Raw genomic sequence first — 13,068 nt, forward strand, 5'->3', positions numbered from 1 at the left:
CCAGATCCAGGTGATTGAGAATGACAGAGCCACCAGAGGGGGACAAGTTTATACCACCAACACCCGAGGCCAGGTCCCTCCCCTGGTCACTACAGATTGTGTGATACAAGACCAAGGTATTTCTCTGTTTTCTTTATGTTTCCCATTAGCACATGTTGTCCGTGTAGAATTGTCACTTGACGAGTCTTGAGAGAAGCAGTCAGAATGCAGTCAGTCATGGGTTGACAAGGCCTCACGGTCAGTGTGTGCAGTAGTGTGCAGTAGTGTGCAGTTAATTACTCTTTTCATATGCAGAGGCATTGAATGAAGTCATTGTCATCCAGAGGCTTTACTTGTTACTTATTATCTTTGTTTGACATCTTTAGTCAAATCTAAACACCTGTCCAGTGTACATTAAGCTATATTAATGATCTGATTTATTGAAAACAATCATAATAATTGAAATATCTGTGTTGTATCCTTAGTAGGATTCAGTGACTTATATGAAATGTATAGTGTCCCTGAAATACAAGTTTACAAGTTTCTGCATAAAGCATGGAATAGTCTACCTTTGCATATATTTAAATGTCTCAGGAAAGTGTGTTTCTAATCCAGATCTGCGTGTGTCGCTTTGAATGTTTCAGGGAATGCCAGTCCTCGCTACATCCGGTGTACTACATACTGTTTCCCCTGCACGTCAGACATGGCGAAGCAAGCTCAGATTCCGCTAGCAGCTGTCATCAAACCCTTTGCCACCATTCCCTCAAATGAGGTAAGACTGCACATGGCACAGATGTAGTCACGGACAGACTCCAAGAGCCTTTGCTCCTCTCTATTTCTTACACAGTTATCTGGTATTAGACACAAGAAGCTGGAAGATGGTTATATTATGCAAGAACATCTGGCCATCCAATTCTCTGGGACAGCATTAGTCTCCTAAATTATGTTCTTTGGCATCATATCCACCAGTCATGGATGGACTAAGTCAATTTGTGATCTATTGTAAAAATGCATGTCTACAGAAACTGCAGCAGGTCCAATATCATCAAACACAGGACCTGTGGTGAAGCCATTTTACCCTAGACAGGGGGTGTGTGTGTGTGTGTGTGTGTGTGTGTGTGTGTGTGTGTGTGTGTGTGTCAGACAGAGGTGGGGGGAGAGAGAGAGATGGAAAAAGAAAGTCAACTCATGCTCCCTCTTGGGCACCCCACCCCTCCCACAGCCTCCCTTCCTTGCCAATTGCTGTTTTTATCTTTTAAAATACAAGCCAGGCACTGGTGGCTCACAGCTGTCATCCTAGCCACTCAATAGGTTGAGATTGGAGGATTGTGGTTCCAAGCCAGCTGGGGCAGGAAAGTCCATGAGACTTTTTATCTCCAATTAACCTCTAGAAAAAGCTGAAAATAGAACTATAGCTCTGGGGCTGGGAGTTTGGCCTAGTGGTAAGAGTGCTTGCCTAGCATGCACAAAGACCCGGGTTTGATTCCTCGGTACCACATTACATAGCAAAAAGCTGGAAGTGGTAGTGTGGCTCAAGTGGTAGAGTTCTAGCCTTGAGAAAGCCCAAGGACAATGTTCAGGCCCTGAGTTCAGTTCCCACAACTGGCCAAAAAAAAAAAAAAAGAACTATAGCTCAAAGTGATAGAGTGCTAGCCTGAGCAAAGCAGCTCAGGGACAGCACCCAGATTCTGAATTTAAGCCCTACTACTGGAAAACAAACAAGAATTTAATTGTGTGAGGGGCAGGGCAGGACACCAGCAGGCTGGTTGTATCAGGCCAAGGATGGCCTATATATGTGCTTACACTTGTGTGTGTGTATGTGTGTGTACACACTTATATGTAGAAATATAGATATATGTATGTATGTCTATACCCACACATGTACATACACATATATCTCTCTATATATAGGCATATATATGTCCATAGGTACTTCTATATATACCTATATATATATAGACATATGATTATATATACACACACACACACACACACAATTTATATAACACTTTAAGTATATATTTGTACGCACACAGTTTTACACACATAAACTTTTGGTGGTGCTGAGAGTCAAACTCAGGGCCTCAGTGAGTTATATTCCATTCCTACCTTTGCCCTTTCCCATTTTCGGACATCTCTTCCCTGATTTTAGTGATTCCCATTAGAAATAAACTATACACTGACTCAAATAGAACAGTAACTGTATAAATGACGACACAGCTTACACATTGTTCTACACTTGTCTTCTTCTAGGCCATGTGTCTAGCGCTCACCCAGTGCCTTTGTGTATAGAACAGGTCTCATTCTTTAAAACAGCTGTAAAGGACTGGACTCCTGTGGCTCACACCTGTAATTGCATCTACTGCGGAGGCTAAGATCTGAGGATCACAATTCAAAGCCAGCCCAGGCAGACAAATCCTTGAGATTTTTATCTCCCATTAACCAGCAAGCAGCCAGAAGTAGAGGCTGGTAGAGCACCAGCCTTGAGTTTAAAAAAAAAAAAAAAGCCAAGCAAGAGCCTAGGCCCTGACTTCAAATCCAAATACTGGCACAAAAATAAAAGTAAATATACAAGCCTAATTTAGTAACCAGCACTGTTGATAATTGTGGCATTGTTGTAGGCATCTATATCTAGATTTCGAGGTGCCTATAGCTGTGAGAACTTGGTGGCTTTCATAGTATGAGTCCTAAAGAGGAGGGAATCACTGCCTTGTCATAAACAGATCTGAAAGGATGCAGTCATTACTAAGAGTATTCTGTAAGCGGGTGGTGGCGGGGGGAGGAGGAGGGGAAGGAGTCGTCCTCACCAGTGGTATGGACAGGCAGTGAGCACAGACAGCCTCTTTCTGGAAAGGGTGGCTACAGATGTGTCTTTCCTGCTTCACTTTGCTCTTGTATGGTCTGAAAGGGGCTGCAAAACCAGTTACTTTCGTAATCAGGAGATAATATTTGTAGCTCCAGAGAAAGCTGAAGCATATATAAAATAACAAAAATACCCTAGGCAGTCACTTTTGTGTATCAGAATTGTGGCTGGGAGGGACTTGTGCCCATGACAAGTGTCCTTGCTCGGTACACCTTGTACACAACAGTGAATTTGCCAAGTTTTCAAGTAGACATAAATGAAATCTCCCTTCCCTCACCCTATTTGTGACAAAGCTGGCCTGAGTCAAATGTACAGAGAAGAGAACTAAAACTCAGTAACTGTTCACGTCTGAAACCTGAAATTAGACTCTTTAGTCTCCTTAAGGTAAATTAGTATTAGCAATGAAATTATTTGGTTAATCTGTTCCTGAAAATAAAACTTAAGTTTTAGATTTTTTTTAGTTTTGTTTGTTGACAAAACCTTGCTATCTATCATCTGTCTGTCTGTCTATCCATCCATCATCCTGGGATTTGAACTTAGGGCCTGAATCCTGTCCCCAAGCCTTTTTGTGTTCAAGGCTAGTGTTGTACTCCTTGAGCCATAGCACCACTTCCAACTTTTTGAGTAATTTATTGGAGATGAGAGTCTAATGGGGACTTTTCTGCCTGGGCCAGCTTCTAACCACAATCCTCAGATCTCAGCCTCCTAAGTAGCTAGAATTACAGGCATGAGCCACCAGTGCTGGATGACAAAAATGTTTAAATATTAATCTAAGCCTTTCCCAAAATGCCGATATGCATCCTGTATGCATACACAATGGGTATATTTCCTGTTATCTAAAGTTTTATTTTAAACAAATACCATCTTATCTCTCACCTAAAATTTCCTTTTGTAAAAACTTGTACTGCATTAAAGTCTGAGCTTTCTAAAATAATAAACAGATGAGGTTAGAAATAAGGGTTTCTTTTTGAAATCTAACTGAGAGAAAAACAGTACTTGGGGAAGCAACATGCTTTCTGTTCACCAGGGCTTGAACTTAGGATTTGGAGCTCTTGCTTAGCTCTTTTGCTCTCAGTTAAAGCTCTAGTGCTCAAGCCATGTCTCTAATTCAGTATTTTGTTGGTTGATTGGAAACGGAGTCCAATGGACATTTCTGTACATAAGGGGTTCAATCTCTGATCCTACAGGTCTCAGTCTCCTGAATCACTAGGAATAACTGTGTGAGTTATTGGTGCCGGGCTTAACACACTTACTGTTTCTCGAATAAAACTCCTGCAGAGCTGCTTTCTCAATGCAGACCATTTCTACAGAAAGCTCATCTTTTTTTTTCTCAACTTCAAGAGTAGGATTACTCTGAACATGCTATGTTTAAGAAGTGTTATTGGTTTGTTGCCAGTAACTAACTACTACTACTAACTCAGTAGGCTGAAATCTAGGATTGTGGTTCAAAGCCAGCCCATGCAAGAAATTCTGTGACACTCTTATCCATAATTAACCACCTGGAAGCAGGAAGTGGAGCTGGGCTCCAGTGGTAGAGTGCTAGCCTTGAGCAAAAAAGTTCAGGGACAGTTCCCAGGCCCTGAGTTTAAGCCCCAGGACAGGAAAAAAAAATAAGTGTCACTTTTCCTTATATGGCAGTATCTGCTTGAATGAAGACTTTCTCTGTTTAAAGAAATGTGTTTCTTTGTTGAAATAGACTTAGAAAAGTCAAGTAGTATGAAACAGATGCTAAAGCACCAAGAAGATGTTCCCCAAGGGGATACTTAAAAAAACAAAAAACTTAAGTACTGAGATATTTAACTAGATCTAAACTTGAAGAAACATTAACATAAAGAAACATTATTGCCCTACTACACTAATTTGTCACAGTATAATTACAGGTTTCCTTCTTACTATTACTATAATTATGTTCAACCTCTTATCTGCATTTTAGATACAAAGAAACTGAGGTGCATATTCACAAAGCCTTACAGGTACAAGCAGTAAATCCTCTGTTGCAACCAAGGGCTCAATGTTGAGTGTGAGGTTTTTTGGTTTTTTTTTTTTTTTTTTTTTTTTTTTTTTGCCAGTCCTGGGCTTGAGCTCAGGGCCTGAACACTGTCCTTGGACTTTCTCAAGGCTAGAGCTCTACCACTTGAGCATCAGCAACATTTCTGATTTTTTTCTATGTATGTGGTACTGAGGAATCGAACCCGGGTCTTCGTGCATGCTAGGCAAGCATTCTACCACTTGGCCAAACTCCCAGCCTTGAATGTGAGTTTTTGGTACAGGTGGGAAAGTACAAGTAAGAAGGAATATGATTCCGCTAGTGGTAGGCAGTGGAGTTACTAACTTATACAGATTGGCTCCAAGAATAAAGTTAATGTAAAAGCTTAAAAAAGAAGAAGAAGAAAAAAAAAGAAACTGAGGTGCAGAGTTTGATTGCTTGTTGGTGTCAGCAGCTAAGTGGCAGGATGCAAACCAGTTCCAGGTGGTCTGCTTTCAGAGGTCTTCACTTTTTTTTTTGCCAGTCATAGAGCTTGAACTCGGGGCCTGGATACTGTCCCTGAGCTTCTTTTGTTCAAAGCTAGTACTCTACTACTTAAGCCACAACACCACTCGTGGCTTTTTCTGTTTATGTGGTGCTGAGAAATCGAATCCAGGGCTTCATTCATTCTAGGCAAGCATTCTACCACTGAGCCACACTCCCAGCTCCAGAGTTCTTCACTTGAATCAGCAAATGTTGCTTTCCTTCGCATCTAAATCTTCAGCTCTCTGGGCTTCACTCCAAAAGAGAACCCAGAGGGCACTTCCAAGAATCTGCAAACTGCACATGTGCAAAAGCGAATTTCTGGTCTCTACATCATGTTGAATCGCCCACATATCAATAAATGATTCAAACATGTATCTAATCATTAAACTAGAAATTAAAAAAATGAAGCCGGGTGCGGTGACTCACACCTGTAATCCTAACTACTCAGGAGGCTGAAATCTGAGGACTGAGGTTCAAAGCCGGCCTGGCTCTAAAATCACTTCAAGTCTGTGAGACTCTTATCTCCAATTAACCACCAGAAAACTAGAAGCAACACTGTGGCTCATGAGGTAGGGTGGTAGCCTGGAGCTGAAGAGCTCAGGAACAGTGCCCAGGCCCAGAGTTCAAGTCCCACAATTGACAAAAAAGAAAAAGAAAAAATTTTTTTTAAAAAAGGCAAGTAAGTAACAGAAAGTAAAGGATGACTAGTTTGGGGTATTCATAATCATATACTCAAGGTATTGATTTAAAGTGTCTCTCAAGGGCAAGTGAATTTCATGGGTATTGTTCTTTTCATGAATGACCTTAAATGACTTATTTCATATTAGTAAAATGTTAGGATTTGAGTGCTTCTCTGACTAATATTACAATCTTTGCTATACATTAAAAAAAGAGAGAGAAAGAAAACTTTGGCTGTGCACTAATGGCTCATGCCTGTCTATAATCCTAGTTACTCAGAAAGTTGAAATCTAAGAAGATCGGAAGCTAGCCTTGACTCCAACTAGTCAGAAAAAAGCTAGAAGTGGAGGTGTGGCTCCAGTGGAAGAGTGCCACTGGCATTGTGTTAAAAGCTAAGTCAAAAGTACCAGGCTCTGAGTTCAAGCCCTAGTATACACACACACACACACACACACACACACACACACACACACACACACACACACACACACACACACACACACACACACACCTTCCTTACTGAAGAATATCTCGATTTGGTATCCAGTAAAATAATTTATTTAACGTTTGTTCTACTGTTTGACAGAACCTTTCTAAGTATGCGATTGTGTTAGCAACAGCCTGTAAATATAAACCCTCCTGAGCAGTAATCGCAGGAGAACGCCCTCAGTGAGCTGCTTCCAAGGGCAGACTGGTGTCATCTTTGTTTAACTAGTCCTTCTTTTTGTGTAAATTTTAATCCTTAAAATGTTTTCAGTGGAATCTATTCCCACATTCAGTATAATTAACTCCAGAGGTTAAAGAGATACTGGTGGTGCTGTTCTTTTTTTGGCCATTAAATCGCATCCCTATTTTGGAGGCTGTATTTTAAGCAGGGAGAACTTCAAGTAGGTCCAGGTGGATTTGGAAATACAAGAGGATTGAAGATTGTAACTAATCGAATGGTGCATTTTTCTTTCTCTTGACATAGAAAAGCTTTACACTTTGTACAAGTGCACACAGGTGGTGATATGTTCATTAAATGATACTGTGGGTAAACCAGATGGTCAAACGTTTTTACTCCATCCTGCCTATATTTTTAGACAATGGATGGATATAGTGATCACAGCAACATTGAATTGGCCTTGATAAATGCTTATCCAAAGCTATAGATTTTTACCTGAGTGTGAATTTCCTGCATACTTTGTGTTTGAAACTGAATTGAACTTTAAGGAAGTGAAAGAAAACAAAAATAGTTATCTTTGGGGCCGGGAGTTTGGCCTAGTGGTAGAGTGCTTGCCTAGCATGCACGAAGACCCGGGTTCAATTCCTTGGTACCACATACATAGAAAAAATCCGGAAGTGGTGCTGAGGCTCAAGTGGTAGAGCTCTAGCCTTGAGAAAGTCCAAGGACAGGGCTCATGCCCTGAGCTCAAGCCCAGGACTGGCAAAAAATAAAATAAAATAAATAGTTATCTTTTTTGATACTAGAATTTTAAATCAGGGCTTCATGCTTCTTTGGCTGGTGTTTTGCTGCATGAGCCATGCCTCCATACCAGCTTTTTACATCTAGTGGACTTTCCTGTCCTGTCTGTCCTTGAACTGTAGTTCTCCAGATCGCAGCCTCCTGAGCAGCTAGGATGACAAGTGTGAGCCACCAACTACCCACTGAGTCAGTTATTCTTTGGCCAGGATTTATAGGCAATTTACATAAAAGTTCTCCAATATGAAAATAATGATAGTCTTATTCTTTGGAGTTTTGGCTCAGAGTTACCTTTGCCTATAAGTTTTGAGATTCTTTCCTCTTCATGAAGGCTCACATTCACATAGACTAAATATGAAGAAGACCTGTTGGGAAAAGAGAGGGATAGATGTTAAAGATTTGATCAATAAAGTTAACATAAAAGGAAAAGACTTTCAAGGAGAAAGCCACCACCAGCCTTCGTATCACTCATCCCAGGAGAAATGGCTGGGCATGCCTGTGGCTTTTCAGCTAGTCTGGCTTATATGAGTTAATGCCATTCTGGCAGAATTGGTGACTGCTGTTTAATATATCAAAGAGCAAACTTCTGCCTCATTGTAGTCATTTATGTCACAGTGACCTTATGTCATCTTCCCTGTTTGGAAGATAGTAGCTAGAAAAGTAGGCGTTTATCTTACTTTTAGAGATGATGAAAATAAATGTTCTGGGCTGTCAAAACCGTTCAGCTAACAGGCCATGTGGCCAGAATGCAAGAATCCCAGTACCAAGTAAAGTGGTATTCCTTCTTTTCTTGCTGGCTATCATGTTAGCAATGAGATTTTTACTGCTGCAGGTTTGTAAGTTACCCTGAAACGTGTCTATCTGAAGCCGGTTTTCCTTTCTTTGTCTTTTGACGTTAAGCTCCTTAGTAATCCTTGGAGACAAAGAACCAAGCAGTGAGAGAAAATAGAGTACGGGTACTCATTCTCCTCAAGAGCCTACCATACCTGCCTGGTCATTCTTTTTAGTGTGCATTAATTACATCCAGGGCTTTTACTATAGTATTTCAGATGTTCATATATTGCACTTTGCTTTCCCTGTTACTGCACTATTTTAAAAATCATTAACAATGGCCGGGAGTTTGGCCTAGTGGTCGAGTACTCGCCTAGCATGCCCGAAGACCCAGGTTGTACTCCTCGGTACCACATACATAGAAAAAAGCTGGAAGTGGTGCTTTGGCTCAAATGGTAGAGCTCTGGCATTGAAGCCCAGGACTGACAAAAAATAAATAAATCATTAACAAAATAAATGTAACAAATAAAATAGAAACAGTGTAGGAAGGAAAATCTGGAAGAGAGTAAATGAAGGGATGACATCTAAAAAAGAAAGGTGCTCATTACCTGACTCATGAAACTCACCCCTCTGTACATCACCTGGATAATAATAGTAAAAAATTAAAATTAAAAAAATCAGGAGGCTGGGAGTTTGACCTAGAGTGGTAAAGTGCTTGCCTAGCATGCATGAAGACCCAGGCTCTATTCCTTGTTACCACATACTCAGAAAAAGCCAAAAGTGGTGCTGTGCTCAAGGGATAGAGCTCTAGCCTTAAGAAAGCCCAAGGACAATGCTCAGGCCCTGAATTCAAGTGCCTGGACTGGCAATAAATAAAGTGCCTTCATGGTATAAAGTTGCTGGGAACTAAGTCATATTCTTCTAGTGTTTGGTCATCTGGCTGTAGGGCTGTGGGTGAGTCTGGCAGCCACAGCCCAGAGCTGTGTCCCCTTTTAGAGCCATGTTAGAACAGGAGCAGACAGACTGACATGGTTGCATTTGTCAGAGCAAAGGTTGTTAGAATTATATTTTAAGTTCCAGTTCAGAAGCCAAACGCCCTGAGCTGATTGTCTCAACCACAGAATTGCTCATGTAGATCTTGCATTTTTATTTTAAATGAAGAATAACTTTAGAAGGAACAAGAATAAAAAACAAGTGCTGCCAGATGCTGGTGGATCATGCCCATAATCCTAGCTACTCAGGAGCTCTGAAGATTTCGGTTCAAAGTCAGCCAGGGCAAGAAAGTCTGTGAGATTCTTACCTCCAAGCAGAGGAAGCCAAAAGTGGGGTTGTGGCTCAGTGGTAGAACACTAGCCTTCACAAAAGAAGCTCAAGGATAGTGCCCCAGCTTTGAGTGGGTTCAAGTCCTAGGACTGACACAACACACACCCCCCCCACAAGATTCTGCTGTGATTTAATTTTCAGTGAGTGTAAATGGCGGTTGCATGGTATCTGTGATATAATCCTGGAGACCAAACTCCAGAGGCTCTTCAAAAAAACCTCCTCAGAGGGACTAGTTGAGAGCCTTTTATTTCCATTCTATTGGTTAATTCTAAGACCTGAATTTTCTCACTTTTTTTGTTGTTGTTTGTTTGCATTGGTGCTGGTTCTGGGGTTTGAACTTATGGCCTGGGTGCTATTCCTTAGCTTTTTCTCTCAAGCCACAGCCCCCTTTCTACATTTTACTGTTCGAAAACCAGGGCGGTGTCGTTGTGAGCAGGATTTCTCAGCCATTGTGCCATGTTTACTTGGAACCTTTGGAATCTCTTCAATCACATGGACTTTCCTGATCTCCCTAAGAACTGTTGTCACCTTGCTTCCCACCCCTGGCTTCACTGAAGCTTTGTGAGTATTTAGACAATGTGAAGGCCATGGAGTTCGATAGGTGACCCTTTCCTAGATAACATATATTCAGTGAATAAAACATTTTAAATTAATTAACAAAATCCTATTTTTAAAATGCAGAGAAGGCAGGGAGGAAAAAGCCTACTGGAGCTTCATGTTTGTAAGTGACCCTTGGGATATCTGATAATGTCACCCACAGATTTGCCTGGAATGTCAGCTATTTTGAAGTGATTATTCTCAGGGATGTATGCTTGCTTTCTCAGAGCCTAAAAGACTAAATCTGGAAGATGTTTGTGCTAAATAATGCTCAAGTATGCTTATTTATCTCCACCTGTATGTGGAGGAAGTCCATTAGAACTTGGAGGACAAGTCATTTGGTGAGACTTTTCACCACAGAGTTCTATGTCCAAACATTTATTGGGCATTCTTCTTGCAGTGTAAAGCCTGTATCTGAAGCGAGGTTATAAGTAAAATAGGGGAGGCCCTGACAAGCCTGGAACCTACATTTTTAGTCATTTACTTGTTTGTTTTGTATCCTTAAGTAGTTGTGCAAAGAACCCTTGTACCCTTACTTCAGCAACCCCCCCATACACATAACATGCTCCAGCTTTCTGGTATTTTGATAAACTGTAAGTTTGTTGTTCAAAGGAATTTCACTATTAGGATCCTCCCTTGAGTTCATATACCATACTTTAGCGAATACATTTATGAATATGTGCATATGATGTTTACATATCTGTTTATAATGAGGATCTAACTTCTACATATGTCTCTTTGAGCCCAACATACTTCACTTAACATGATTTTTTTTGTCAGGTTAATCCATTTCCCTGCAAATGACATAGCATCATTTTTCCTCCATGGATATTTCATCTCCTCAGCCATGTGCCATTTACTTAAATTTCCATGTTCTGTATCAATGAAAATATCTTACTTCCACATATACGTTCCAATGAAAACTAGCCCTTGGGGGGACTCAGCAGCACACATTGTCCTTGCTGTTAGGACTGCTAGCAGTTAAAGACAGCTGTGCTGGCTCCAGGAACAGTTGCTTAAGGAATTTCCTGGACAGTAAATTTTTCCCTAGGTTTAGCTTAGGTTTCACATTTCATCTTCTCCCCCATTGTTGGTTTTTCTCAATATCCTCTCACTGTCAGATGTGTAGTATTATGCATGTATACGTGTTTGTGCATGTGTGTTCGTTGGGGGAAGTGTATGGTATTTATACACATGTGTCTGTGTGCGGGGATGTGTATGAGTGAGCCATGTACAAAGAGTGGATCTGAATCCTCAGATCTTCAAAATTCATTCATTGTTTGAGAAAACAAGACCATCATTAGCTTTACTGAGCAATGTTTTCAAGTAAAACGAAAATCAAGTAAAACAAAAATCCTAACTATAAAGAATGGTGTATGTCACTCACCTTCCTCCATCTTAGCCAAACTGTGTCCCTGCAATGAGCGTGTAACACAGGAATGAGACTGCAGCTTTGAGTTTCTGCGTCTGGTTCTCGAAATATTTGCAAGCATGTCATTTTATCTGTATTCTTCCTCCTTTGACAGAAAAAGGATACAAAAGGTGGATTAACTCACTTTTATCCATTTTCTTGTGGTACTTAGTGAATTAATGGGCCATCTTCTCTCACTACTGTTCATGACTGATTTAAACTGAGAAGACATAGATTTTAGCTGTTTTTAAATTAGACCTTTTAAAAAAGGAAAACCTTCGTTAAGTATTTGTGTTTTTCTCCTTATGAAACTTACTTATTGGTAATGTTTTTTATTGTTATTATAAAAGTCAGGTACCTCTTTACCTGACTCATGCTACTGTAACCTCTCTGAACCTGACAGTGCGTGGCCAAATAGCATGACTCAGCAAGAGTCACGTCACCCTGTCCTCCTGTGAGCTGGCCCCGCCCCTGCCAGGGCAGCCTTCCTGTTGCCCTTTGCTTTAGGAGGCCATGTGAGCTGGGAGCTGATCACTTGTCCTGACAGTGTCCCAGGAGAAAGGGAGAAGGGAGAAAAGTTGAAAGAAGAAGAGAAACTTTTGAAATAAGTCCTTTTGTCTGTTACCTTAGTATATCTGACATACCCTTTAATTTCTTCCTTCCCTTTTCTTTCAGCCCTTTCTCTCTACTCCCTCCTTCTTCCCTTCCTTCTTCCCCCCGCCCCCTTTCTTGTCATAGGGCTTTGACTCAGGGCCTGGGTACAGTCCTGAGATTTTTTTTTTGCTCAAGGCTAGTGTTCTACCACTTTGAGCCAGAGCTCCACTTCCAGTTTTCTGGTGACTAATAAAAGACAAGAGTCTCACTGATTTTCCTGGTTGGACTGGCTTTGAACCACAATCCTGAGATCTTGGTTTCCCAAGTAGCTAAGATGGCAGGCATGAATCACCAGTGCCTGGCCAAACTTTTAATTTCTATGAAATTCATGTATAAGCTGGGTGCTGGTGGCTCACGCCTGTAATCCGAGCTACTTAGGAGGCTGAGATCTGATGATCACAGCTCAAAGCCAGCCTGGGATTAAAGTCCATGAGACTCTTGTCTCCAATTAACCACCAGAAAACTGGAAGTGGTGCTGTGACTCAAAGTGGTAGATATAACGCTAGCCTTTAGCTGACGAGCTCTGTGACAACACCAAGGCTCAGAATTCAAGCTAACAAAGAAAAATAAAATCTGGGTATATGGTAGTAACCTTGCATTTCTTACTTGATTTCACTTTTGGAATTTTTTGAACCCTTACTCAAAGATTCATTTTAAGGAAAGTTTAAGGTTCTCAGTTTTGTGATAATTAGATGTATGAGTTCAGTTCACGATTTTTAAAGTTACATGAAATGGACGGAGCATAGTTATCTTGGATATTTTATGATCCATGAAAGCTTGGTTTTAATTTTTGATTACACAGCGCCACCTACTGGTTG

At 40.8% G+C, this 13,068-nt stretch overlaps 1 protein-coding gene across 4 annotated transcripts in view; it reads left to right on the forward strand.

Annotated features, from left to right (window-relative positions):
• Sec24d (SEC24 homolog D, COPII component) overlaps window positions 1–13,068 on the forward strand; it is a 78,739-nt gene that overhangs the window by 25,614 nt on the left and 40,057 nt on the right. For all 4 annotated transcript variants that reach the window (XM_090356649.1, XM_090356648.1, XM_090356647.1 and 1 more), the window contains exons 7-8: window positions 5–116; window positions 624–751. In XM_090356649.1, coding sequence (XP_090212775.1) covers window positions 5–116; window positions 624–751 — 240 coding nt within the window. The remainder of the gene's footprint in view (window positions 1–4; window positions 117–623; window positions 752–13,068) is intronic.

Source organism: Megascapheus bottae, chromosome 23 (assembly GCF_031878675.1).
Source record: "Megascapheus bottae isolate mThoBot1 chromosome 23, mThoBot2.hap1, whole genome shotgun sequence".
Classification (NCBI taxonomy): Eukaryota; Metazoa; Chordata; class Mammalia; order Rodentia; family Geomyidae; genus Megascapheus; species Megascapheus bottae.